This window comes from Podarcis tiliguerta (assembly GCF_965153285.1).
Source record: "Podarcis tiliguerta genome assembly, chromosome: 5".
NCBI classification, from domain to species: Eukaryota; Metazoa; Chordata; class Lepidosauria; order Squamata; family Lacertidae; genus Podarcis; species Podarcis tiliguerta.
The window spans coordinates 23,439,765-23,467,276 of NC_139538.1; the positions used below are offsets into that span (position 1 = coordinate 23,439,765).

Below are 27,512 nucleotides of genomic sequence, written 5' to 3' on the forward strand. Positions count from 1 at the left end.
ACAGTGCCATCACAACTGAATCACAGTCTGTCACTTTAATTTTACTGCAGAGCCAGGAAGTGAGCCCCAAGTTTTCAAATCTCACCTACGCTAGCTCATGAGTCACCTCTAAGGCTGAAACAGCTTGTCACTCAAGTTCTTCCTGGCTCAGACCATTCAGTCCAGGAGTAAAGAACTTGGAAGCCAGCACGCTTTAATTGTGGGCCTGATTTTCCCCTACATCTAACTTATAAATCCACCTTACTTAGAATCTTCGGATACTTAGTTCAAAACGTGTGTTTTTTCTTGTCCTGGAGAAAGCAAACAAGACTTTAATGTTTTGGAAGAATATAATGCACCCTGGAGACATTGCTACAAGCATTGACAACAAAAAGCCAAATGAAGAGCAACACAGATGACAGGTAATTTATTTTATATTTATCTCAAAAGAGTGCAAAATAGAAGGCTTGTACTTTAACGATACCTCAAATTTTCAAATCGTTCTTGGCGAAATGCGTGAAGTCAAAACAAGGTGTTTGTATGTTTAGGCTTCCATTGGTTTGTATCTCTAGTTTAGATTGATTTTATTTGTCTAGTTCCAAAAGTTGAAAAACAAAAACATTTCTGTGCAGTACACAAAAAAAGTTGCTAGGCTAAACTCTCATGTTGTATAACAGGCAATTATGAAATTAGGAACCTATAACTTTTTTAAAAATGACTTGAAAGGTTCTCCTTAGATCTGCTTGGTCTTGCTCAGCAAACGTAGCATTGGGTTTATATTCTCTTTAATTGCTCTAATGAGGCATAAGAAGTTCATGCTAGAACATGCCAGGCAAGGAATCTCTGGAAAACACCAGAAACAAGGGCATTAAAAGCCCCTCAGCTTAGTACACCATGAACTGGAGTAATTGATTTGAGTGTTCAGCTAAATTTCTGATAAATGCAGAGCAGCCAACAGATTAAAGTTTTTCTACTTAGCTTATACACAACCTGTTTCCAGTCTTTCAGATATGTGAACTGATATCACTTTTATTATACGTATTTTAAATCTTGAGACGTTTCCAAGATTATACTGCGGTATATGCATTGCTTTGTTTGGAAAGAAACAAGGATACCTGATTGCTTTTACAAAATCCAGGCGTGCGTTTTTGGTACATCAGACAATGTCTGCTTTTTCAACTGCCCCCATTGCTACTCGTTCAAAATCATAACAAAAATGGTTTCATTTGTATGCTTTTTTTTTTTTTTTTTTGGTCATTCATCTGTCTTCCACTGCTAATCCTGAAGTTCTAACTAGTCTTCATGGGCCTGGTTTTGCTCTTGTATGGAGCATAAATGTTTGTGCAGCAGCTGCAGAGAAATAGCTATGGATGCCTGTATGGTGGAGGAAAGAGAAGTGGGCATGCATGAAAGATGCCACTGGGTGCTTCCAGGCTGTCACTGTTGGGATTCTGTCACATACTGACAGATTCAATTAAAGTTTACATGGAGCCCTTGGGTCCACTTCTCCAAAAGACTGGATTTATTTTGTGGTAAGGAAGGTGACAGGCAAATACAGTGTGAAGTGTGAGATAACACTTGCTCTGAAGCAATACCATGTAACATTAAACAAATCGGAATGAATGCTTGTTAAATAACCAACATCTAATTTCCCTGCAAATGTTTCAGGATGCTCAGTAAACGGGTCACTTGAAAGCACCCATTTCTCACAGTTTGTGGGAGGAGAACCAAACAGAGTGTTAAGAGGTTCTGCTTTCTGAAGATTTTCTTTTTTCAACCTTTGCCTCTCTTTCCCATCTCGTTTCAGCCTCTTTTTATCCTTTAGTTTAACCCTCTTGTTACACACACACACCAGTCTTCGTTCCCTAACCACAAGTGCCTTTCCTCCACTCCCCACCCTAAAAGAACTCTAGGCAGTTAACTCACCAGCCACACAGTTCTCTGTACGTGTAGTAGCATGCAATACTGTCTGGGTTGCTCCAATTCCCAAGGTGCCCAAGGAGCCCTGGCATTCTGAAATGCACCGTGCAATGTTATGCTACTCAGTTCACAGAGGAACCAGTCCATCCAACATGATACTACAAACTGTTCTGGACTGATAGGAGTGCAGAGAACACTACAGAATGTCAGAATGGGAAAAGGAGGCAAGTTGTTTTTTTTATTATTATTTTCCTGAAATTCTAACTTGCTTCTATTTTTAGTATAATTAGCATCACAGGAGAGTAAGTATCTGATTCTAGCAGAGTAGTTATTCAATCTGCAAAAACTCTTTTATGATAAACGTGCAGAATGACAAGTACAGGAGATTCTTTGGATAGAAAATCTTTCATTTCTTCGCTGTTTTAACTTTGAAGGTTATATGTTACACACACACAGCTTGTCAGGTGAACAAAGTGTAAAGTTTACAACGGTAGCAGAATAGCAAAATGCCATTCTAGAATCCAGGCCAGGTTTCTGGAAAGACCTTTTAGTAGCAAAGCAACTGCTAAATGTTATGATACAAAAACTTCTAAATATTTAAATAAAAAAATGTTTCTGTGTATTGCATTCTACCCAGTGCTACCTATTCCTGCAAGTTTAAAAAAAATAGTGTTAGAATTTTTTAAAACCATCATTAGGGGTTCAGAGCTCTTCCCTGTCCAGAACCAAAACTACTCATAGCCAAACAGGCTAAGTGTAGTCACATGTAGTTTTATCCACACGGCTGCTCAGTCCGCACGTGTGGAGGGTTTACTCTTTGCATGAAAAGGAGTGCCCATGGGATGGAAAAGAAGCCCATTTCTTGTCCCCTGCCTGACTTTGCTGCATGCGTCCCATTGCTTTAAGCAGCATTCTCCCCTAGCCTGGCTCCAAGACTGAACATGAACTAAGAAAATGTCTTAATGCAGGAGAGCACAGTGAAGTAAGTGACGGTAGTGGGTTGTTTCTCTCCCCTTCCTCATGTACTCATTTTCCTGTAAAGTGCCCTGGTATCCCTGCTTCATAAGGATGGGACTCCCATCACATCTGTTGTTGTTTAGTCGCTTAGTCGTGTCCGACTCTTCGTGACCCCATGGACCAGAACACACCAGGCACTCCTGTCTTCCACTGCCTCCCGCAGTTTGGTCAAACTCATGTTCGTAGCTTCGAGAACACTATCCAACCATCTCGTCCTCTGTCGTCCCCTTCTCCTTGTGCCCTCCATCTTTCCCAACATCAGGGTCTTTTCCAGGGAGTCTTCTCTTCTCATGAGGTGGCCAAAGTATTGGAGCCTCAGCTTCACGATCTGTCCTTCCAGTGAGCACTCAGGGCTGATTTCCTTAAGAATGGATAGGTTTGATCTTCTTGCAGTCCATGGGACTCTCAAGAGTCTCCTCCAGCACCATAATTCAAAAGTATCAATTCTTTGGCAATCAGCCTTCTTTATTGTCCAGCTCTCACTTCCATACATCACTACTGGGAAAATCATAGTTTTAACTATACGGACCTTTGTTGGCAAGGTCACATCTAGCTTGACTGAAATGGCATCAAGCAGAAAGTTGTCCCAGTGATAGCTTCCGATGCGCAGACGTTTGAGGGTGACTGTTACAGAGCCCTAGAAGAACTGACTCATCTCTTCTCCTCCCTTGCCCCTCCATAGCTGCCTTTTCAGCTTTAGACACAGGAAGTTAATTCTCTCCCCCTTCCTGGCCACTGATGTCAGCTCCAAGTCGAAAGCAAAGCTGCGGAAGCCACTGATTAACAGAGCTACCCAGCCATGCTGCAATGCCGTCTAAGTAATCATCTAGGGATTGTGGAGTCTCTGTCCAGCGGGAGACTTAAAACAAAGATTTCTGTCGCTCCTGCAGCTCGGCTATTTAAGCCTGAATGCAAATGTCTAAGGGCAGATCACTTGGCAGCTTCCCAGATTCTCGGTGTGGCATTTCAGCTCCAGCATTCATCACTGGAGTGATTTGTTCATGTTATAAAGCCCATGCTCATGTATATAGTGGGGGACTGGAAGCACTTAAATAGCACACCCAGGCAATCTATCCAAAGGACAGCTACTGGGTTGTACTCCAGCCAGGTCAACTCTTCAGATTTATGTCTCAAATATCACCATATTTCAGGGGACTGGGATGGGGAAGAAACATGAAGTGCCTTGAGCAACTTAGAGAAAGGGCAATATAAAAATGTTAGGAAAGCAAAAGGCATGTGTTAACACACACAAAAAACATGCAACAGGTTTCCATTTCTATGAGCATCCTGCATTCGATGTGGGTGGCGCTATGGTCTAAACCACCAAGCCTCTTGGGCTTGCTGGTCGTAAGGTTGGCATTTCGAATCTGTACGATGGGTTGAGCTCCCGTTGCTTTGTCCCAGCTCCTGCCAACCTAGCAGTTCTAAAGCATACCAGTGCAAGTAGATAAATAGGTACTACTGTGGCAGGAAGTGTTTCCGTGCACTCTGGCACTTGTCACGGTGTTCTGTGCAGAAGAAGCAGTTTAGTCATGCTGGCCACATGAGGACAAATGCTGTCTCCCTCGGCCGAAAAGCAGAGATGAGCGCTGCACCCCACAGTCAAATTTGACTGGACTTAACCATCTATGAGTCTTTTACCTTTACGTTTATTTAATTAGCCAATTCATATACAGGATGCTCATAGAAATGGAAACTTGTAGCATGTTTCTTTTGTGTTAACATATGCCTTTTGCTTTGCTTTCTTTGGAATATGTTCTTAGTGGCTAGAAACTTTAAGAAAGACTAATGTAGGCTGCAGGAGAATTCCTTTAAAAGTTAAGCATATCATTTTATGTATAGGTGCACTACTTTTGTATACGGAAAAGAAGAACAAAGTTACTAAAATCTTCAACACACAATAGAGCAGTAGCGTGTGTTTCTGAATTATGTCAGGTTTGAGTGGAGTCAATGAAATCAGTATTACAAGCTGAAACAACTACAGTATAAGAAGCAGAATTGCTATGCAGGCCAGCAGCAATCACTCTGTGCCTCTTGGGCAGAATCCTTTACACCTCTGAAAGTATGGTTACTCTAACAGACCTGCCACAATGGGAAAACCTATGGATTCTACATCTCCAAGTGAGTGTTTCGGCAGGCAGTCACGCAGAATGGCTGGCAGCTTTGCTTGTGGTTTGAACAGCTAGATTTGGTCAGCAGAGAATACTTCAGCTTCCTAGTGGCTGAGTGGACATTCTGTCTGCTGGAGCTTAATTAAATTGGTGGTTTGGTTAATCCTGTTCATGTAACCTGGGGTGAAGAAACACTTTCAGCCCAAAAATGGTGGTGCCAAGGGCAAAAGTCAGCAGTGCTGTAGCTGTAACTCTTACCTACAGCGCCTGATATTCCAGCCATCCAAAGGTCAAAGGTTTCTATGCCCCCCCCCCTCCATCCAGGCTGCAGGAGACTTGGGCAGTTCAAGGACACATTCCAGCTAGTCAAAAGCGCTCAAAGAAGGCACAGCAGAACCAATGAGAGGTGTGGCCAAGTGCTATTTTTGCATAAAAGTGGTACCTGTTCTGACAATGGGGCAGATGGAGTAGAGAGGGGTTTTTTAATGGAACAAAGAATGTGGTTGGGTAATAAAGGAATAGAAAGTATCTCTCCAATATATCAGAGAAACATGCCTGGTAGTTTACATAGCAGAAATGAAGTCTGTAGGAAGAAAGGAGAAGCTGCTTCATTCCTCTGTTTAGAAATGGTAACATGCACATAAGGCGCACACTTAAGAACTCACCTGCTAAACAACTTTGTGTTCATTGTACTACCACCAGAAAATCACTAAAATTAAAAGACCATTTGGAACAATAGCTAGGTGTGCATTAAAATAACAAAAAGTCTAGAATTCCTTCTCTTAATTGCAGAGTTAATTTTAGAATCCATCACCCTTAGTCAGGTCTTGTGCTCCACCCCACAATGCAATGCTGAGCAACGTCCACACCTATTTTAACAATACGTCCCCTTTCCTAACTTGGCAGACGTGACCTACATCTGCAACCTCTCTTTCCCGTCTCGGGATTCACTATGCTCCTTCACAGTGGGCTCCTACCTAGGAACCTCAACTTTTATTATTCAGAGAAATACACTCCTCCCCCTTGCATCTCCAATCTAACTTGACACTTGAGACCAACCCAATAATTACACAGCCTCTAGCTGCATGTCACACAGATGAAAGCAAAAGACATGCTTAGGACTCCCCTTTACAGTGGTACCTCGGGTTACAGACGCTTCAGGTTACAGACTCCGCTAACCCAGAAATATTACCTTGGGTTAAGAACTTTGCTTCAGGATGAGAACAGAAATTGCATGGCGGCAGCAGGAGGCCCCATTAGCTAAAGTGGTGTCTTAGGTTAAGAACAGTTTCAGGTTAAGAACAGACCTCCGGAACGAATTAAGTACTTAACATGAGGTACCTCTGTACTCTTACGAAGAGTCTTCACAATCTCCCCCGCCACTACTCTTATACATTATTAAAGTACTATTTACCGAACAGCTGCATTTATTTATTTTCCAATAACATACGCTGTCTTCCACTCATTTAAAAGCCAAGGGGGTGGTGGTTCTTTCTGTTAAGGCTACGGGTAGCACAGGTGTTGTATTGGACAGTTAGGTTTACCAGTTCAGAATATGCCACAGTAACTGCAGGCCATGAAATGGAAAGTCCCTTGTTGTATAAGGGAACCGGATAGGAAAATAGGAAGCTGACTTACACTGAGTCACACTGTTGGCCCATTAAGCTCAGTATTTTCACTGACTGACACTGGCTCTCCAGGGTTTCAGGCAAGGGACATTTCCAGCCCACCCTGGAGACCCTGGGGATTGAAAGTGGGACCTTCTGCATGCAGAGCAGATGCTCTACCACTGAGCTACAGACATTCCCATGAAATAAGGGGGTATATGGGCTCCTTCCATCCTTGGAAGGCATTTGATCAAGTAGAGAATTCCCACTGACAGAAGGTGGCAGCAAGACTTTTGCGAACTCCCCCTGTAGCCCCCAGCATCACCACCTACAATGTTCAGAACTCCAGGACACATTTTCTTTTATAATCATTTAAATAATTTAGTATTTAAATTTGTAAATTTAGCATAGAATCCTAGAACTGTAGAGTTGGAAGGAACCCTGAGGATTATCTAGTACATTAATTAATGATAACTTTAATATTTCTAAAAAATATTAATAATTATTAATTTAAACTTAAATGCTTCTTTTTAAAATTAAAATAAAAAATTATCCTGGCCTTCCTCTCATAAGAGGCCAGGGCATCAAGTAACAAACATGACACACAAATGAATATCAGAAAACCCAACTAGTACAGAGAGGTACAGGACACTGTTTAAAGGCTTGCAGATTGCTGGAGGGTGCAAGGGACTGTGGTGAGGACCTGTAAACGTTGCTTTCTCTCCCTCTCTCTCCACCACCTTCCACTAGTGAAAGCACCCCCTGAGCAGAACTCTTCTCAGGCAGCTTTCCTACTGTCGGAGTGGAGGTGGGGGGAATATATCCAAGTCTATTTGGTATGCATCTAGATTATTGTGCAATCTTGTTTCTGAATCATTCTAAAGGCAGCCTAAAAGCAACAGGTTAATTTAAAACAAAAACAAATCTCAAAACCTATTATAACACCCACAACACAATAGCCCTCAGTCTCCTGGCTGATCGACAGGGCCATCATATATTTCCATTCTCCTCTCCATTGCCCGGACAACTAAGGGTTGGAACAGAGAGTTCTTTTGAAAAATGAGGGAACAATGTAAACTCTCTGAAGGTGCTCCTTCTCTGGCTGGTGGATGTGGCTAGGCTATTCTTCACCTTGCCATGATGTCCTTCTTTACAGATAATGCATCCACCCACTCAGAGTTTTAACTTCTAGAGACTTCGGAAACATAAAACTGTGAGGAATGACAAAACTAGCAGCAACAAAAAAAAAAAAATCATCAAGGCATCACAAACGAGCAAGAATGGGGACAGTGGCTAGGATTCTGAGTTTGGAACCACTGGCACTGACACTCCAATCATGCAAGTGGAAGAGGGGACAGATACTAGTTTTGTTGGTTCCCTCTTCCTCCTGAAGTCCTGTCTGCCCCCTAACAGTTGTGCTAGAGGGTTGGAGGCCCTCCAGAGCTGCATGATGAGTGATGCTGTGGGCTACAGGATAAAGAGGGGACTCAACAAAAATTGCAGCCTCCTCTTCCACCCCCACCTTCGCTGGTGGAATTGTCTGCCAGATCTTGGTTCCATCGATGAGACCTTCTATTCATGGGTGCCTAATTAGTATCTAAGTCAATGGTTTTATGAATAAGAACCAGAAAATAGAAACTGTTCTTGGTAAAGTGTGACTGTCAGGGTGTATGTCATTTTGCCTGAATGGGATAGGCAGACTTTGCTGAGGAAGCAGCATCATGATTTGCTCATTACATACATCTCTTTACCTCACACCTGGCAAAATGGCTGAAACACAGGAAAAGTCCTTAGGACAGGCATAGGTAAACTCGGCCCTCCAGATGTTTTTTGGGACTACAACTCCCATCATCCCTCACCACTGGTCCTGTTAGCTAGGGATGATGGGAGTTGTAGTCCCAAAACATCTGGAGGGCTGCCTTAGGATATCCCAATGCCATTTTTTCAGCATTTAAAAAAGAAAGAAAGCTAAACTGCATTCATCTGTAGCGGTGAAATTTGTACCGAGGCTCAAGCATGGCAGCAGTTTAGCGCCTTTTTAAAATAGTAAAACACAACCTAAATGTAGTCAGATGCTTGAAAACAAAGTCATACGCAATCTGGGAAAGAGAAACCAAACTGGGCATTTTATGGCTTCCATATAGAGTTTTTCGTCACCGTGATGGCTTTTTTTATATAGGTCAAATAATCCAACACCATAAGCAATTCAGATGCTATTAACTCATCATAATTTCAGTGTATCCTGTAACCTATAATTTAGCTATGTTGCTCAGATACACAAACCAGTCCATCAGCATTAACAACAACAAATTGCACCATATATGCAGCAGTGTGTACTTTACACATATTTATTGCAGAGGCTTTACTTTAATGATGCTAAATATGTAGCAACACAACCTATAAAACATATGAGGCTTAAAATATTCCTCTGCACTGAGGTTCTTACTGGATCAGCATTGCAGGCTTTTTCTCTCTTTTTCTCTAGCGTTAACAAATACCACGTTAAGCTTCTGTCAACATCCCTAATTGCAAGGAGGGAAACATTTACAATACTATGAAAATATCTTGGTTGTGTTTTTTTAAGGGTAGGTGTCTGTCCACACCTGGTCAGGATTACTTGGATTAGAAGAAGAAAGGATTAAAAGTCAATGCAAGATACTGCAATTATTTTATTGAACTTGGAGCTAGCTTTTGGCAATTCACCTTCTACATCATATGTACTCTTTAGGGCAGTAGTTACCAAACATGGTTTCCCCTGGATCACTTGAAAATTGCTTCAGGTCTTGGCAGATCACGTAACTCCAGACCTTCCCCTGTCTTGCCACCAGCCACGAATTTATTTCTCTAAGGCAGTGCCTCCTCCCCAATCACTTCTGTTCCATCCTGCTCACCTTCCAGGCAGACCACCAGATTCTAAGAATCGTGTAGTAGCCACTATGCCAGCTGTTCCAGATGCTGTGCCCACCATTCTTCACACACACATGGATACAACACTGCTAGGCAGAGTCACCACCATGGGCCTCCTAGTTGAAGTTCATGCACTACTGGTGGTCCACAGAGCACTTTAGGAACCCCCAATTTAGAGCCCTGATGTGAAAATAGAATAGAATAGCTCCATGTCTGCCATGCTGAACTCCTTGGAGGAAAGGCAAGATTCAAACAAGATAAAACATACTCATACGTAAGGCATACACTGGCTGTCAGCTTTGGGAAGGCAACTAGTTTAGATGAGCTTTTGGTCCCTCTTTCCATATAAAATTCCATCTCAACCTGGATTATATTTTCTTGCCTCTCAAAAATAATTCTCACAAGATTAAATGAAAAACAAGCATATACAGTTTGTGGGTTGTAGGGTTTAACTTCAATTTAACAGCTTACTACTACTAGTAGTAGTCTAATAAAGAGGAGTAGAGGAAGTCTTCACAAAGACAATACCATGCTAGTGAAACTGACTTTGCTTCTGTTAAGAAATGCTTTGAAGTCCCCATCTGATCATATGCAGTAGACATGAATGCCTTTAAGGCTCACAGGAGTTCACTACAAGGGCATGAAGGGAAGCACTGTGCTGCTTGCATTACTGAAGAAGCTATTGCCCAATTAGTGTCACGGCTGCCATGGACGCTGGCAGTTAACAAAAAGAGCAAATGAGAAAGTACAGCTTTAAGATGACAAAGCTCATTAGTGGAAGATCAATCCAAGCGCATGCTTGAACAACTGCCCAGTGCTCCCAACATGTTAAGGGCCTCACACAGGTCTCCTCATTGAGCAAGTTTATTGCTAGGAGTTGGCAGAGGTGGCTTAAAAACCTATAGATTACATAATGTCATTTTTGGGGAGAATTGCTCATTTTAAGGGATGCTTTTAAAAAATGTTTTACGTCTATCCAAGAGACAATAGTCCCAGCTCATTGTATAGTACAGCAATGGGGAACTGGGACCTTTCACAAGTTTCCTGATTACAACCCCCACCAGCCCCAGCCAGCATGGCCAACAGTCAAGGATGATGGGAGTTGTAGTCCAACATCACCTTGGAAGGCATCATGTTGGGTACAACATTTAGTATCCTGTATTTTGTCTGTATCTATAAATAATCTAAAATGTCAAGCATTCGCACAACACAGGAAGCCCAGCTTTACAATCCCTGTGCTCCTAGTAGGATTACACTTGGTGCAATGAGTGTGTACATAGCTTCAGATTACATTGTGGGGGTTTCCAGTTCAGATTCAGTTGCTGATCCAACTTTTATATTCTTTGCTGTAACTTGAAGTCACTGCTACTTGTCCCTTTTTCAGTGGCTTTGGTAAACCACTGTCTTCTGACTTCATAAGCACACGCTGCTGGTAAAACCAATATTGAAACTGTTCGAGGCACCTTGAAATCTCTCTACTGTATTGAGAAAGGGAGGGCAGAAAGGGGAGGCGTTTGGAAAGAGAGGAAGCCGAAAACATAGGAAGTTGCTACCTGTAAAAGCTGTGTCAGCAAGCTGAGATCATGGGGCTTTCTCCTCATCATAGACCACAGCGTATGAAGTCAAGTGTTTCCTACGGAAGTCCAACCAAGGTCCTCCACTTTCACAAGTGAAGCTTGAATTGCTGCATCTCATTGACAAGGTACCGCACAAAGGCTCCTGAGCAAGCTTTACATTCATGGAATGAGAGGCGAAGCCCTCATGGGTCAGAAATTGGTTAAGTAGCAGGAAGCATACAGGATGAGTCAATGGACAGTCCTCCAAATGGAGAGATGTAGAAAGTGGAGTCAATTAAACCAAGAAGAAAGGTTACAGCGTTTGGGACTTTTTGGTTTACAAAAAAAGTTAAGAGGTTGCATGATAAAATTCTGCAAGGCATAAAGGCATAAAGAAATCGGATAGAGAAACGTTTTTGTCTCTTTCTTTCATAACACTAGAACTCGTGGACATTCAATGATGCAGAATGATGGAAGATTCTGGACCAATAAAAGAAAGTAATTATTCACACAGCACAAAGGTTAAACTACGGAACTTGCTCCTACAAGATGCAGTGATGGCCACCAACTTCAGGGGCTTAAAAGATTAGACAAATTCATGGAAGACAAGGCTATCAATGGCTACCAGTCAAGATGTGATTATTTTTCCTCCCAGTTACAGGGAACCACAGGTGGGCAGCTTGCATACCACAGGCAACTGGTTGGCCACTGGAATAGCTGGGCCATTGGCATGATCCAGAAGGCTTGTCCTATGTTCTTATGTCCTACAGAGACAAATGGATAGGAAATGCATTTCCCACCCGACTGGTTGATGAGTAGATATTTCAGTGATGCCCACTGGTTGCTTGGGCATATTTACTAGATTTCTTACTTAGACATCTTAAATCAGTTCACTGAAGGAATTTTTCAAAGTGGTATGAGAATTCTGAGATGCTGTGCACTCTGGATCCACTCTGAGACAGTCAATGTGAATAAAACTACATGGTTGAAACAAAACTGGCAACTGGAAGTGTTGTTTATCTGTAACAGGCCATTTGAGTTTTTTGTGTTTAGAAGCCATTTTATCATATTGTTTGGCAAGTGAAGCACCTGTTCAAATTAGGCTGCGGACCTGCATTTACTTGTGCTAATTGAATGTAAATGTATTTTAGCACTGGGACTAGAAATGGTTATTTTCTGTTCATAATTACATATAGTGTAAAATTTACCATGTTCTTGGCGTCGCTAACTTTTAATCATCTGCAATCTTAATTTATTATTGACAGGAAACATATCAAACCCATGTACAAAATGAAATGCAATTTATTTGTAACGCTCCCAAAATATTTAAACAGTTCTGTAATGGGGCAGGCTAATCCACCATGGGACTTGAATGAGTACAGCTCCCCACAATTTATGGCAGTATTGCAGTTGCTCAATATTCCCAGAAAGGTAACAGCAAAACTAGATTTACTGAACTCTGGGTGGGCAGATAAACCATAGTTCCTGTACAGTATTTGGTTGGTAGGTCATAAATTGTACAGATTGGCGGAATATCGGAAATAAGAAGGATAGAGGCTGGGAATAATGCCCTATTTATAATTGGTTTACCTGTTATCACAATCCTAAATTGTTACAGAACTTCTCAGGGTTTATAGTATAATAAGAAACATGGGTAATGGACATGGAAAAAACTTATTATCATCGCCAGAATCCAGAAGTTAAATTCTCAGGGATATTTTCCTGAATTTAACTATCTCTGATTTTGAATGACACTCCCTAGCCTAATTTTCTCACATTGCTCACTCTTCACCGTGTTTTGCATTAATCCATCCACCAGAGGTAACAACCCCAGTAGTATTTACATACTAATTTACCCTGGGATGAAGATTATGTGAGTCAAGATTAGTCATTCAGATTGTCATTTGTTGCTGATTGTCTGCCTTGAAAGAGCAAAGCAATCAAAAGCTGAAGAGAATCCAGAGATTATTATCCAAGAAATCTAATCAAGTAAATTGGTCTTTGGTGGATCAAAGTGAGAAACTCAAGAATGGCAGGCATCACTTTTATTTAATAGAGAGCTAATTGTCTGCAACCAGGACACAGTTATATTGAATCCCATTGATAATTGCTGAAGGATCCATGATAAGCCCAGGCTTTTAGCTAAAGCATCAATAAACTACCGGCAGCAGTACAAATGTACTTAAAATGGAAAAATATATACTTGTGCTAGCTTGGAATGAATTAAGTATTGGCCTTCGTTTCTCTCACATGCAACCACCTGCCCACAAGATAGTCTGTCCTTGTTGCTACATTCATTGTTGCTCACAATTTACCCATAGGAGTCGATTAAAATATTGTCTGTCTGTCTCCAGATAATTACTACTTTGGGAGTCCATGTTACAAGGCAACAGCTACTATAAGCTAGTGGCAGAGTGAGCTGGTAATTAATGCACGGGCATGTAGAATCTATACAGAAAGCTGCATTGCCCAAGAGAGCAGTGATATTGTAGGAGCCTTTTCCAGAATCGGGGCTGGTCCTAGCTTTTTCATTCACAGTGACACATCTCTGTGTGTATGAGGAAGGATTGGTGTCCAAACTTTTTTCAAAGAGGGCCAGATTTGATGAAGTGAAGGGCCATGAGGGCCGACCAAATGGCCAACCAAACTTGTTAACCTTTTTTTACAATTGAAGTTGTTGAAGTTTTTTTTATGATTTTACCCCAGAAAATTAACTGCCACAGGGGCCGGATTAAACTGACCGGCGGGCCAGATTAGGCCCCAGAAATGGACTTTGGACATGCCTGCTAGACTATCCTTTCCATGTAGTGCATTTTCCACAAGACACATCAGGAAGCAAATGCACACACTTCATAGATGATGGTGCACACCTATCTCCTCTTTACTTGAAGTTGAACTCCATGGAGGAAAAGCCATGTCTGAGTTGTCTCTTAAGGGCCAAGATGCAGCTGAGTTCATTATTTTTGTCCTATAAGCCGAGGCCTGTAGCACAGCTGCCATCATTCTGTGCTCAGCCAGAAACTAAAAGATGCTGCTGTTGACACTGAGGTATTTGCCTATTGTAAATATTTTCACTTCCTATATTTTTCAGACGTTAGAACTTGTACAACCCATGATGTGTCCCAGATCAATTGCCACCAGTGTGTCTCCTGAAAAGCATTTGACCTGCAAATCAACAATAATAATGGGGTCTAACATGTCATATGTGAAGCTTCCAGGTAAATGACTTTAAAAATAAATAAATCAGGAATTCCTGACACAGTTGTTTTAGAGAGGCGTTAATAATTTTTACAGTTGTACCTCCTTTTTAGTATCACATTATTAATTGAGTTTTACATAAGAGCAGTTCATTTAGAAGACTTCCCAAACACAACCATTGGTTATTTCCATTCTTGCTTAGCATTCTAACCAAGCTCATGAGGTCACTGTCTTTAAACCTCAGACCATCTAATAAACAGACTACCCCTGGTCCACACACACATCTCTTTTTTAATAATCAAAATTCACAAGTACCCCTAATGAAGCCCCTCATTATCGATATACGGTATTTAAAAAAGATAACCATACCTGTATATACACCGCAATCTAGTGAAGATAACCCTTGCTCGCATGCCATTCACATTCAGAAGACCACTATGCACGCAGTTCTACTTGCTACACAGCTGCAGCCAGCATTTGGAGCTCTCAACACAGTTCCTGCTGCTGGGCTTGGAATGCGTGGGCAGTGCCAAAGAGTAGAGACTGCCTGTGGTGTCAGGTTTGGGGCAACCCTAGATTGAAGACTCCATATTCTCCCCCTCTTCTCCTCTTAAAAAAAGCAAGCAAACAAATATAGCAGTGCTATCAATGCCGATAGCACAATGATCTGATTGGCAGATATGAATGCAAGCAGATACCCACCTACAGCCTGCATTCGTGAGTCTAGAAACTGGCAATTAGGTATTTAATCAAGCACCTGGTGGTCCTCACTATATGATCAGCATGCCACAAAAATACCCTATGATTCACAGGACTTAGAAGCCTGATGCAGTCTAAACTGATGGGTAAAGAGTTCCTAAAGCAAGGGTGGCTCTCTTGCAGCGTTGCACCACAAATGGCATAAAAAGCAGGACCCAAGGATTGGCTAGACAGGAGCGGGATGATCTGTGGTTCTTGTGTTGTCACAGATTTAGCACAACCCTGCACAATCTCTGAACTCGACTTGCAGCCTCATTGCTTCCAAACCTTCAATAAATGGAGAATTTACAGTTTCCTTAGGCAGCTCATTCTGCTGCTGAACTGGTCTTAAGAGTTATGAACACAGCATATATTTATGTTCCAGTCTTCCCCCCTCCCTTTCAATACCCTTTTGTGTCCTTGAATAAGACTCCGAGGGCTCATCCTAACAAGCCTTTGCATGCAGACAGGATCTTAGTCACTGGCATCACTAAGCATACTTGTGCAGCTGGCTGCTGTTGGGAGTTTAAAACAATGCACGCCCTGCCACCTCATTGCTGGAGCTGTGGTCTGAAGCCCTTTTCTGTAGCGTGCAAACACAGCAGTGTAATAAAAACATTTTCTTGAAAGAGGAGGGCAACTCCCCTGGCTGTACCAGGTGTAGAACCTCACTCTGCTGACCTCCTAAGAACCACCCTGCTGAATCAGACCAAATATTTATGCATTCCAGCGCTACATTTCCAGCAGAGCCCAACCAGGTGCTTCACAAGCGGAGACGAAAAGCAAGAGCCACCTCTAGTTGTTAATCCCAAACAACTGCTATTCAGTAGCATAGTAGCCCACCATGTCTAATTGCACCCTTTCTACATGCTCCACAGTTACTCAAATGTGATAGATGAGTGTGCATCCAGAAACAGTTTCTGGATTCCTTCTGTTCACATAAATTATGGGGATGTGACTCTTGATTATGGGGGTAACTCTTGAGTTATTGTTGTTATAGTTCCGTATGAATAGCTACGATTGTTAAACCAACTTAGACCATTTCTTTCCATCATTCCTATAGATCATCATCAACATCTGGGTCAAGGCAACAGTATTTTAGCCAACTGTTCCCAAGATCTACCTGGGAATTCTACCAGTAATGAATTCACAACCATTGTCTTACCTGTGCTTTACCTCATCATATTCCTGGCTAGCATCTTATTGAACAGCTTGGCTGTATGGATTTTCTTCCACATCAGAAACAAGACCAGCTTTATCTTTTACCTCAAAAACATTGTGGTTGCAGACTTGATGATGACCCTGACATTTCCGTTTAAAATCATCCAGGACTCAAGGCTGGGGCCATGGTACTTCCATTTTTTCCTGTGCCGGTATTCGACCGTTTTGTTCTACGCCAACATGTACACTACGATTGTGTTCCTTGGACTCATTAGCATCGATCGTTATCTGAAAGTGGTGAAACCCTTTGGGGATTCTAGGATGTACAGCATCACGTTCACCAAGATTCTGTCTGCGTGCGTTTGGGTCGTCATGGCATTTTTAGCCTTGCCAAATGTGATCCTTACAAATGGTCATGCGACTAGGAAAAACATAGGTGACTGCTTAAAGCTAAAGAGTTCCCTGGGAGTCAAATGGCACAGAGCTGTCATTTACATCAACAACGGCATGTTTGTCGTTGTACTGATAGTATTGATAGGATGTTACATTGAAATATCAAAGTATATCTACAAATCAAGCAAACAATTTACCAGTCCTTCAAGTCGCAAACGGAAGCACAACCAAAGCATAAGGGTGGTCGTAGCAGTGTTTTTCACGTGTTTCTTGCCATATCATTTGTGCAGAATACCTTTTATTTTTGGCCACCTGGATAAACTTTTGGACGAATCGGCACACAAAATCCTGTACTACTGCAAGGAAGTGACACTTTTCCTGTCTGCGTGCAACGTGTGCCTAGATCCAATCATCTACTTTTTCATGTGCAGATCATTTTCAAGAAGGATGTTTAGGAAATCAAACATGCGAACGAGGAGCGAAAGCATTAGATCGCTTCAGAGTGTTAGAAGATCAGAGGTGCGAATATATCACGAATACGTTGATCTGTGACGCTGAAGACAATGAGATGGACATTCCGTCCCATATTTGTATCCGTATATTTGTTATTTGTAAATAATAAAGTATTTTTGTTTGATTATAACAAATGTCCGCTGTTTTTCATGTTGTTCCGCGTACAAGGGAGCCATGCAGAATATAGCAGAGTAACCAGGCCTTTGACTTAATCTAGGCTAGACTATTACAAATGTTGTACTGTGCCATCTAGTGGAGGAAAACATGCTTCTGTTACAATTATTGTCAATAATCAACAAAACGGTTCCAGAAAGAAAGTACTTCAGAACATAAAATTCTGTGTGTGTGTGTGTATATATATGTGTGTGTGTGTGTGTGTGTGTACATACTAACGTAGAATTGCAATATTTATTGTTTTAAAAAAACAAACCCTCAAGCTACTTGAATTTGCTTCCATGGGAGGTCATTGTTTTCTTCATAATACAGTGGTACCCCGCAAGACGAATGCCTCGCAAGATGAAAAACTCGCTAGACGAAAGGGTTTTCCGTTTTCTGAGTTGCTTCGCAAGACGGATTTCCCTATGGGCTTGCTTCGCAAGACGAAACGTCTTGCGCCTTTTTTAAAAAAACCGCCAATGCATTCCTATGGGAAACCATCAATACACATTGGTGCTTCGCAAGACGAAAAAACTCGTAGAACGAAAAAACTCACAGAACGAATTAATTTCGTCTTGCGGAGCACAACTGTATTATATGAGGAGCAACCAGTTTTCCCAGAATTTGTTTCTATATTTTCATGCAATTCTCACTCTTAGATAAGATGCTCCTTTTGCTATTATAGCCAAATCACGAACTTTATCAAGCCATCCTTTCCAAGAAGGGAGTAATGTAACTTGCCAGTATTGAGTCATTGACATTCTTGCAGCTGTTAACAGATAGAATGTAAGTTACTTATGTTCTTCTTTACGATATAGACCAGCAACATAAACAATGGATTCATTGTTAAACAAATGGGAGCCAAAAATCATTGCCAATAGATCACCCAGAGATCTATTAGCGGATCCTCTTCTATCTTCTGCCCACTCCTGCACTACAGTAAACATGTTTCTACAGAAGAGATGTGACGGTGATGCATTTTTAATTTATAGCTGCCAACTTTCCCCTTTTTTTTAAGCGAAATTCCCTTATTCCAAATAGGATTCCTCGCAAGAAAAGGGAAAAGTTGACAGCTATGTTTTAATTGCCTCACTTTCTTTCTGAAAGAAAAACCTATAATTAAATCCATATAGTATTTGGATGATGCATTCTCCTTAATCTTATTTATAGTATGCTTTGACTGAGGAGTATTAATAACTATCACAGTCTAATGTGATAGTATCTAATGCAGTAGATTAACACATGGAATTCTGGGTGTTGCTAAACATGATCAATTTAAAATTAAACCTCATGTACTGTAGTTATGTTGCACAACCAGAAGGTGGCAAGAAACTATTGTTGATTCATGCTGATTCCTTTTTATACATGTTTCCCCTTACTTGCCTTTCTTTCTAATTTTTTTTGAGATGTAGCTTCTAGAACTGAAGACAGTACTCCAATTGGGATTGCACCATAGATTTGTAAAAAGAAGCAAGTACCTGTTCTTAAAAATAAAATTAAAAAATCCTTTTTCTGGTTATCCCTAACATGGTATGTGCATGTTTCACAGCTGCTGTGCACTGGGTCATTGTGGTGTGCGAGAGTCTGTGGCTATGTACAGTTCTGTGTGTAACCATAGACTTATCAGTTGATGTCCTTCCCCAATCTGATGGCCCCCAGGTGTTGTTGAACAGGTTTTGAGGCAACCCATTTATTGAGCATTCATCCTGAATTGCTTGTGCAGAGGTTCGACGATGTCTGCTCCTTATACAACATTCATTCTGATTTGACGGGGGAAGCAGAGTGACTGCTGATAAAATCAGTAGCCTCATATTCCTTTCCCCACCGCAAAGTCTAGCAATGCAAAATTAATGTGACAACCCTGTACTGCTAGTTTTCCCACTGCACTTCATTGCCTGGTCAGGGAAACTCTGAGCACTGTCAGTGTCACATAATGCAATATGGGATTACTGGGCACTGTGGGAGAAGGGAAAGAGGCTGCAGCTTTTGCTAGCCGCTACATGAGTCTTGTGGGACGCGGGTGGCGCTGTGGGTAAAAGCCTCAGCGCCTAGGGCTTGCCGATCGAAAGGTCGGCGGTTCGAATCCCCGCGGCGGGGTGTGCTCCTGTTGTTCGATCCCAGCGCCTGCCAACCTAGCAGTTCGAAAGCACTCCCGGGTGTAATAAATAAATAAATTGATTGATTGATTGACTCCCGGGTGCAAGTAGATAAATAGGGATCGCTTACTAGCGGGAAGGTAAACGGCGTTCCGTGTGCGGCTCTGGCTCGCCAGAGCAGCGATGTCACGCTGGCCACGTGACCCGGAAGTGTCTCCGGACAGCGCTGGCCCCCGGCCTCTTTGAGTGAGATGGGCGCACAACCCTAGAGTCTGTCAAGACTGGCCCGTACGGGCAGGGGTACCTTTACCTTTACCTTACATGAGTCTTGTATGTTCTGGTTCCAATACTATGTAAATAAGAGGGAAACTGCTCTCCCTGAGGAGCTTACATTAGGGTTACCAAGGCATCCCAGGTTCCCGGAGACAGTCCCCAGATTTGCAAATCTGTTCCCGGAAAATTCCATCCCCAGAATGTCCCCAGATTTGCAAATCTGGCTCCGGGAAACGTGGCAGTGGCAGACTCAGCAGCCCAGAGCCAGCCTGTTAACGCTGTTGGCTCTGGCTGGCTTCAGGAGCGGCTTGCTGCTCGCTGCCGTGGAGCCCGCCATTTTTCCTGCGCCGCGGCAGCCAGCAGCTCCTGAAGCCAGCCAGAGCCAACTGCACTACCAGGCTGGCCCCTCCTGGGCAACGACTGCCCACCCGTGACTCCCGAGCCTCCCCTGATCTGTCAAAACAAAGGGGGGAGGGGGGAGGAGATTGGGGAAGGCTCAGGAGTCATGGGTGGGCGGCGCACTGTTGCCCAGTTTTTAAAAAAACTCTGCGCATTTATGTTTCACAGGGTGCGAAAGAAGGGCTTTACACCCTTCATGCATATGCATGTGTGCTTGGGCCCGGGGTCTTTTGCCTCACCATCCCCACTACTGACTCCCTGTTGCTACTCAGCTTCAAAAAAAAGGGTCCCCGGATTCATTGAAAAAAATCTGGTAACCATAGCTTACATGCTTTTGACAGCATAGGGCAGCCTACCCTAACCTGGTGCCCTCTGAACCGCAAATCCCATAAGCTTCAGCCAGCAGAGTCATAACAAGGGTGAATAAAAGCATTGCCAGCAATAGGGAAGGAACACTTAGAAAGTCAATAAGGGCTAATCCCTCTTTTTTGCTATTCAGAGTTTGTTCAGGTCATACGCCACCATGGCTTCCTCAAAGTTTACGTGGGTAGATCAGCTGTGAAATGCCCAAGCAACTTCCCTTTTGTAAACGTAAGAAATCACAGCATGTGATTTTTTTTTCTCAGCTCACAGGATAGAGAGCAGGTGATTATTGCAAAAGCTGGTTGTTCACACATGTAAACAGCTGGTATGAGAAATATATATATGTGGAGGCAGTGGCTATTTTGTGTCCTTGGAACATGTCTCAGAATCCAAAAGCAGAGCTATGTAAATTATTCAAAGAAACAAAGAATTATGATAGTTGAATTTCTAATAGTTGTATTTATACCCTATTTCTGATAGTGTGTTTTTCAATGCCCTAGAAAACATTTTTTTAAAGGTCATTATAAAGATGCCAGCAATCACAACTTATCAGAAACACAAGTTCTTTCCCACACTGTACAAAGTGGCTCACAACAGATGGTGGTTTTCCACGTTGACTAAAAGAACAGGTATAGTTGAAGAGGAATCAAACTGCTTTCCCTAGAAATTCTCATTTGAAGGTTTACTATCTTGTGCCAATTGTGATCTCATTCTTGTCTTTAAAAAGAATGCCGAATTCCTTCCAATTTCATACGTAAGGAAAGCACTCCGTTATTAAGGCCATGACTTCTTCTCCAAGTACCGTATGAATGAGCCAGGAAGTGAGCACAAATTCCCTTGCACAGCTATAAAACCACCAGTCACTGCATTATACTAAAAGGAAGCTGGAGTGCAGCAAACCCTTTTGTCCATGGCAGGGCCTTCTCAGGAGTGGTCCCGTTTGTGGAATCCCTCACTACTGAATTCCAGGATAGATTCAGAGTATAGATTTACCCAGGCAATTGATGGGTGATAGACACTGGCCATGGCAAACACGGAATTAATAATTATGCAGGTACGTGACTGTTTTTTTAATGTTATCAGAAGCTGTGAGTGTTTAAATGTTTTAGGTTGTTTTGAGTTGTTTTGAAATGTTTAAATTGTGTTTTACTGGACTGCTTTCAAATTTTGATGTTTGCTACTCTTGCTTCCTTCGGGAGGAAGGGTGGGATAGAAACCTAGTAAGAATAATCATCTGAGTGATGGTAGCCTGTGGACTCCAACTCCAGCCAGCATGACCAATGGTCAGGAATGATGGGAGTTGTAGTTCAGCAACCCAGAGCGGAACTGCACTGAACGGTTTCCAGAGATAAAATGCACAGCATCTCCCAGAGCACTGAAGCCAGCTCTTTAGAATGCTTCTAAGAGTGAGGCAAAAAAAAAAATCTACAGGGGCTATATGCTAGCAACTGGTAAGATTTCAGCTTTCACAACATTTCCTCTTTTTTTGCCAAGGTCTGCGGTTTGTCACTTAAATAGTTCAGAGCTGCCCTTCGTGGAAGTATAGGAGAGCTGGCCAGCTGCAGCATTTGACACTTAACCCATACTTGGCACCAACAAGAAACATTACTAACAATGGCTTTTTTCAAGTCCAATTTTGGAGTTCAAGAAGTTCCAGGGTTTTTAAACCAGGCAGGGCAGGAATAGCAAGGAGCATTATTCTTGCATGAATTCGGAAACATATTTTTTAGTTACTGAATAGCTTGAAAGGATACCAGACTCTCCAAATTGGTAAGTAAATGCAACTGAAGCATTCTAATAAGCATAAGATTGTTTTTTAAAGGCTCCTTCATATGGAAACGCTTAATCCTAATGCAAGTCATTTTCTCAGCTTAAAAATTGGAAGCAGAAAGCCTATAAAACTTTTTAAAGTGTGCGGCTTCTAGTAATGAAATGTATTGTTCCGTCACATCCTCCAATATTTCACAGATGAATAACAGGGTACTATTCAGTACTTATAATAGCTTATTCTGTTTACTAAGGTTCACCTAACTTACATAGGGCTGAAGACTCTTCTCTGCATGATGTACTAATTTCATCCTGTATTAACTAGCACCACATGATCTTCTGAGGAAGTTATAAAAAGCTTCTTTCATTATTATGTCAATTTATTCTGTGTTTAGGGGTTCTCAAAGGATTTATAAAGTTTTTAAATTTAAAGATTTTTTAAAAAAAGAATTTGAAATTTGCATTTTGATACAGAATAGCTGTAGCTCCAACACATTCATGATACTTTGCTGTTTGGGGAGGCAGTTATAATGTCAATGTACAAATATCATTTTTTTTTTAAAAAAAGATCTCTTCAAAAGGAGAGACCAGAAAACAGTTACCATACCTTGTAGATAAGGGCAATGGCAGAATGTTTACAAATAAGAATATGTTTCAGTTATACATGTTGCAAAAAATAATAATACTGTTCTGTTTCTTTTCTGAAAATCCATTATAAGTTCATTTCACATGAACTTAAAGTAAGAAAACAGCAATGGGTTGGATCCTACAGCCTGGTCCCACTAGTCCTAGTTTTTCCTGGATTAAGTTACACTCAGGATATTACCTACTGGCAGAAAAGGGGGGCGGGTTGCTAATGTCTGCCTCTCCCTACAGCCCCTGGCTACCTTTTCCCATGCTATTCTGGAGGGTGCGCCAACCCTCAGAAGCCCATTTTCAAGGGGTTGCAGAGACAGAGGAAACTGACGAAAATCTCCTCCTGAAGGAGTCCAAATAAAGGATATAAATCATGGGCCAACCCTATGTTTACTAGGCTGAAAAGCAGACAAAAAGGGGAGCAAAAGGAACCTCAAGCAACTAAACCCAGGGATTTTTCTGTCTTGCTATAGCTCCTTTATGAAGGACAAGCACCTTATTTTGTACTGAGAATCATACTGGAAATGCTTCCCGTTGCGTTTTCAAATCAATTCTTACCACCTTGAGGGCTGTGTAATTGGGAATGTTGATTTTGCAGTTTAAAATCAATGGACGGGGTTATCAAGTTCTAGTAAGAGTCTAGCAATGTCTGTCTACCCCATTTGAAATCAACAGGACCCAATAGTGCTTATTTTTTAGGAGAGCTGTAGCAACAGAACCAAGAACTGTATATTCAACCAGGGTTCTCAAATTGGGGAGATGGCATGGCACTTACAAGGGAGGGAGGGAAACATGCATTTGCAGTAGAAGTCTTCATACTATAAATTTAGTGTATCTCAAGGTATTTTAACTTTCCCAGCCATGTCAAATAAGAGGAAATACTATATTTTTCTCAAATTTAAGATCCCAGTTTTTACAGCTACGTTTTCACCCCTCTTATACATACAGACCTACCCAAGAATGGCAGACTCCGTGTGTTCCTTAGAATGGAAAGCCTCCCCTGACCGTTAACCAGTCAAGTGAATATACAAGACAACATCCAAGATCCAAGAAAATAAAGTAAGCAAGGCTATTTCAGCAACGCTGAAGATTTCGCTCTGCAGTTCCAGGTTTGGTGGTCCCTCCAGGAAAGGAATTTACACTCATTCCAGCAAGAATTCCTTTTGTAATCTCTTACACAAGGGGTAGTTAATGTGGCACTCTCAAAGATGTTGCATGGCAAGGTCCCAAACCCTCCCGGGAAGGAAGTGGAATAAAAAACACATGAAACAGTATTTTAGATTAATGGGCAACAAAGGCCACAACTTTATTGGTTACAGAATGTAAGTGGTATTGGCTTACGCTATATCTGACTCCTGCCCGTCTGCAGGAGTCTTGGAAGGGTTAACCACCAGAAGGGGGAGCCCTGCTGATGCACATCAACTAGGAATTTCCCCAGGGTCACCGCTCCCAGCCCGCACCGTCATCTCCCCAGGGATGGGAAATGGATTTGGTGGACTATATGTCCCATAATCCCTGAACAGTGGACATGCTAGCCAAAGCTGATGGAAGTTGTAACATCTGGGAGGTTGTCACCTTAGCTAGCCCTCTCATGGTATCTTATTGCTCATTTCTGAGCACAATTCAAAGTGCTGGTGCTAACCTTTAAAGCCCTAAATGGGTTCCCTCACTGCGATAAGTGAGGTTACAGGGAACCAGGCAGAAGGCCTTCTCAGTAGTGGCACTCACCCTGTGGAGTGTCCTCCCATCAGATGTCAAGGAAATAAATAACTATCTGACTTTTAGAAGACATCTGAAGGCAACCCTGTATAGGCAAGTTTTTAATGTCTGATGTTTTATTGTATTTTTAATATTGTTTGGAGCTGCCCAGAATGGCTGGGGAAACCCAGCCAGATGGGCAGTGTATAAAAAATAAATTATATTCTTCTTATTATCATCATTTGCCATCTGCTGGTAGAAGAGGTGATGGTTTGGTCTTGCATTGGACCCATGGTCCAATTTAGTACGCCCATCAAACATTCGCCAACAGCTGCTCAGCTTCACTGGTTATGTTATTCTGTGTGTTCTCTTATCCCTCCCTTATACAGCAATAGTACTCAAACTTCTTCATAGTAGCAAATATCAAAGAGTTTGGATTTGATATCCCGCTTTATCCCTACCCTAAGGAGTCTCAAAGCGGCTAACATTCTCCTTTCCCTTCCTCCCCCACAACAAACACTCTGTGAGGTGAGTGGGGCTGAGAGACTTCAAAGAAGTGTGACTGGCCCAAGGTCACCCAGCAGCTGCATGTGGAGGAACAGAGACGCGAACCCGGTTCCCCAGATTACGAGTCTATCGCTCTTAACCACTGCACCACACTGGCTCAAGACAATATTGGTGCTTAGGCTCCCGAAAACCCCCCAGAAAGTTTGCAGCTGTGGATGTGAAACCTACACTGGCTGCAAAGTACATTATATTTCAGCATACTGAACAAGCATTGCTCTGTGCATTTTTGCCTTTGGTCGCACCCACAGCAGGCAAATGCTACCCCTGGAAAGTTCCCAAGAATGGCTGAAAAAGGCTCCCTATTCCTGCTCTTGTGGAAACATATTTGATTTAGCTCTATGCAAAAATGTTCCAAAGTAGCAGCACATAATTCCTGAATGTGGTCTTCATGTGCTATATAGCAAGATACATGGGGGGATTCTGCTGGAGGTGATTCTTCTTGTCGATAACTCTTTCTTTCTCTGCTCACAGGAACTGAAAATGCACTAGAGATGCCTAATTCAAGCACTCCTCTAGGAAACTCCTGCAGCTTCAATGAGATAATAAGAAAACAAGTTCTCCCAGTTGCCTACGGTCTGATCTTTCTAGGAGGAATCCTGCTGAATGGGGTGGCAGCCTGGGTCTTTCTGTACATTCCCAGCAAGACAAGTTTTATCGTCTATCTCAAGAACATTGTGGTTGCTGACCTCATCATGAGCTTAACTTTCCCATTTAAAGTTTTCGCCGATTCAGAAATTGGATCTTGGCGGCTCAGTGTTTTCGTCTGCCGTTTTTCGGCTGTCGTATTTTACCTGAATATGTATATCAGCATAACACTGTTTGGTCTCATAGGCTTCGACCGATGCTACAAAGTTGTGAAGCCTCAGTTCATCACATCTTTCCATACTGTTCGATGTAGCAGATTTATCTGTGTAGCCGTGTGGGCACTTCATATAGTGATATCACTTCCCAATACAATTTTAACCAATCAACATCCTACCAAAAATCTTTCGAAGAACTGTGTGAACCTCAAAAATGAACTTGGAGTCCAGTGGCACAAGGCTTCTAACTACATCTGCTTAGGAATTTTTTGGACTGTCTTTTTACTCCTAATAGCCTTTTACAGTTCTATAGCAAGGAAAATATATCTATCCCACCAAAAATTCAGGAAAAACTCCAAACGGTCAAGGAAAAAAACCAATCGGAATATTTTCACCATCATGCTTGTATTTATAATTTGCTTTGTTCCATACCATGTTGTAAGAATCCCATACACATTGAGTCAAACTGCTTCACATCATTATAACTGCCTAACAAAAGAGGTGTTGTTTTACCTAAAGGAACTTTCTCTGCTCCTGTGTGCTGCAAATGTTTGCCTTGATCCTATTATTTATGTATTTCTTTGCCAACCCTTCAAGGAAAGGTTGTACCAAAAATTGCACCTCAAGTTGAAGGTGTCTGAGGAATTAGAAAACTCTAGATCTAAAAAGTCAAATGTGATTTGTGAAATAGTAGTTATTCCATAAATTCCAATCAAGCGTCTGGAAACCAAGCCTTATGAGGAGCAGTTGAGAGAACTGGGTATGTTTAGCCTGGAAAAGAGGAGACTGAGAAGAGATATGAAAGCCATCTTCAAATATCTCAAGGACTGTCACATGGAAGAGGGGGGAAACTCGTTTTCTCCTGCTCTGGAGGGTAGGACTCGAAACAATGGCTTCAAGTTACAAGAAAGAAGATTCTGACTAAACATCAGAAAGAACTTTATGACATTAAGAGCATAGTGGAATAGACTCGGCTGGAAGGTGGTGGACTTTGCCTCATTGCAGGTTTTTAAGCAGAGGTTGGATGGCCATCTGTCATGGATACTTTCATCGTCTGCATTGCAGAAGGTTGGACAAGTTGACCGTCAGAATGCATGCCAACTCTACAATTCTTTGATTCTATGAGAGCAAGCTATTTACAATATGCTAAGATGGACCCAATGGGAGGCTGGTCCTTGAGTGCAAATGGGCCACTGCCTCACCAAGCTGAGCCGCCCTTAGCTAGCCTTCGCTTCACTGCCTTCTTTCTTGCAACCAGTAAGGATGTGGCTCTGACTGTATTGCACCTTAACTGAATCTAAACAATTTGGACAGCTGTAGCTGACTTAAAAGACACTATCACTACTGTGAATGAACTGATTGTTTCACTTGGCTCCTCAATTTTTTATTAATATATTTGTATGCAAAAGTCATACAAACATGAGTGCTATGTGCATTTTGTGCTTGAATTTATATCAAAATAAAATAATGTGGATTTCAGCAATGGCTATTTAATATATATCATCTATCTATCATCTATCTATTTTTATAAATGCTATATTACTAGAAAGAATCCCTTATCAGAAGAGTTATACAGTGGTACCTTGGTTCTCAAACTTAATCTGTTCCGGAAGTCCATTTCAAAACCAAAGCGTTCCAAAACCAAGGCGTGGTTTCC

The 27,512-nt window shown here is 41.9% G+C and overlaps 3 protein-coding genes across 9 annotated transcripts in view; 2 read left to right on the plus strand and 1 right to left on the minus strand.

Annotated features, from left to right (window-relative positions):
• Nucleotides 1-27,512, minus strand: part of MED12L (mediator complex subunit 12L) — a 162,609-nt gene that overhangs the window by 77,437 nt on the left and 57,660 nt on the right. The gene's annotated exons all lie outside the window — the stretch shown is intronic.
• GPR87 (G protein-coupled receptor 87) lies at nucleotides 261-17,234 on the plus strand. 3 transcript variants are annotated; one of them, XM_083442891.1, is made up of 3 exons: nucleotides 261-401; nucleotides 14,189-14,315; nucleotides 16,097-17,234. In XM_083442891.1, the coding sequence occupies exons 2-3, from the start codon at nucleotides 14,210-14,212 to the stop codon at nucleotides 17,137-17,139; spliced, it is 1,149 nt and encodes a 382-aa protein (XP_083299017.1). In that variant the 5' UTR covers nucleotides 261-401; nucleotides 14,189-14,209; the 3' UTR covers nucleotides 17,140-17,234. The 3 variants fall into 3 exon arrangements, with proteins under 3 accessions (XP_083299017.1, XP_083299016.1, XP_083299015.1); XM_083442890.1 differs by lacking the exon at nucleotides 261-401 and adding an exon at nucleotides 11,032-11,243; XM_083442889.1 differs by lacking the exon at nucleotides 261-401 and adding an exon at nucleotides 11,631-11,768.
• P2RY14 (purinergic receptor P2Y14) lies at nucleotides 261-27,334 on the plus strand. 3 transcript variants are annotated; one of them, XM_083442951.1, is made up of 3 exons: nucleotides 261-401; nucleotides 23,739-23,849; nucleotides 25,527-27,334. In XM_083442951.1, exon 3 carries the CDS (start codon nucleotides 25,547-25,549, stop codon nucleotides 26,558-26,560), a length of 1,014 nt encoding a protein of 337 aa, XP_083299077.1. In that variant the 5' UTR covers nucleotides 261-401; nucleotides 23,739-23,849; nucleotides 25,527-25,546; the 3' UTR covers nucleotides 26,561-27,334. The 3 variants fall into 3 exon arrangements, with proteins under 3 accessions (XP_083299077.1, XP_083299078.1, XP_083299076.1); XM_083442952.1 differs by lacking the exon at nucleotides 261-401 and adding an exon at nucleotides 21,336-21,441; XM_083442950.1 differs by lacking the exon at nucleotides 261-401 and adding an exon at nucleotides 21,844-22,157.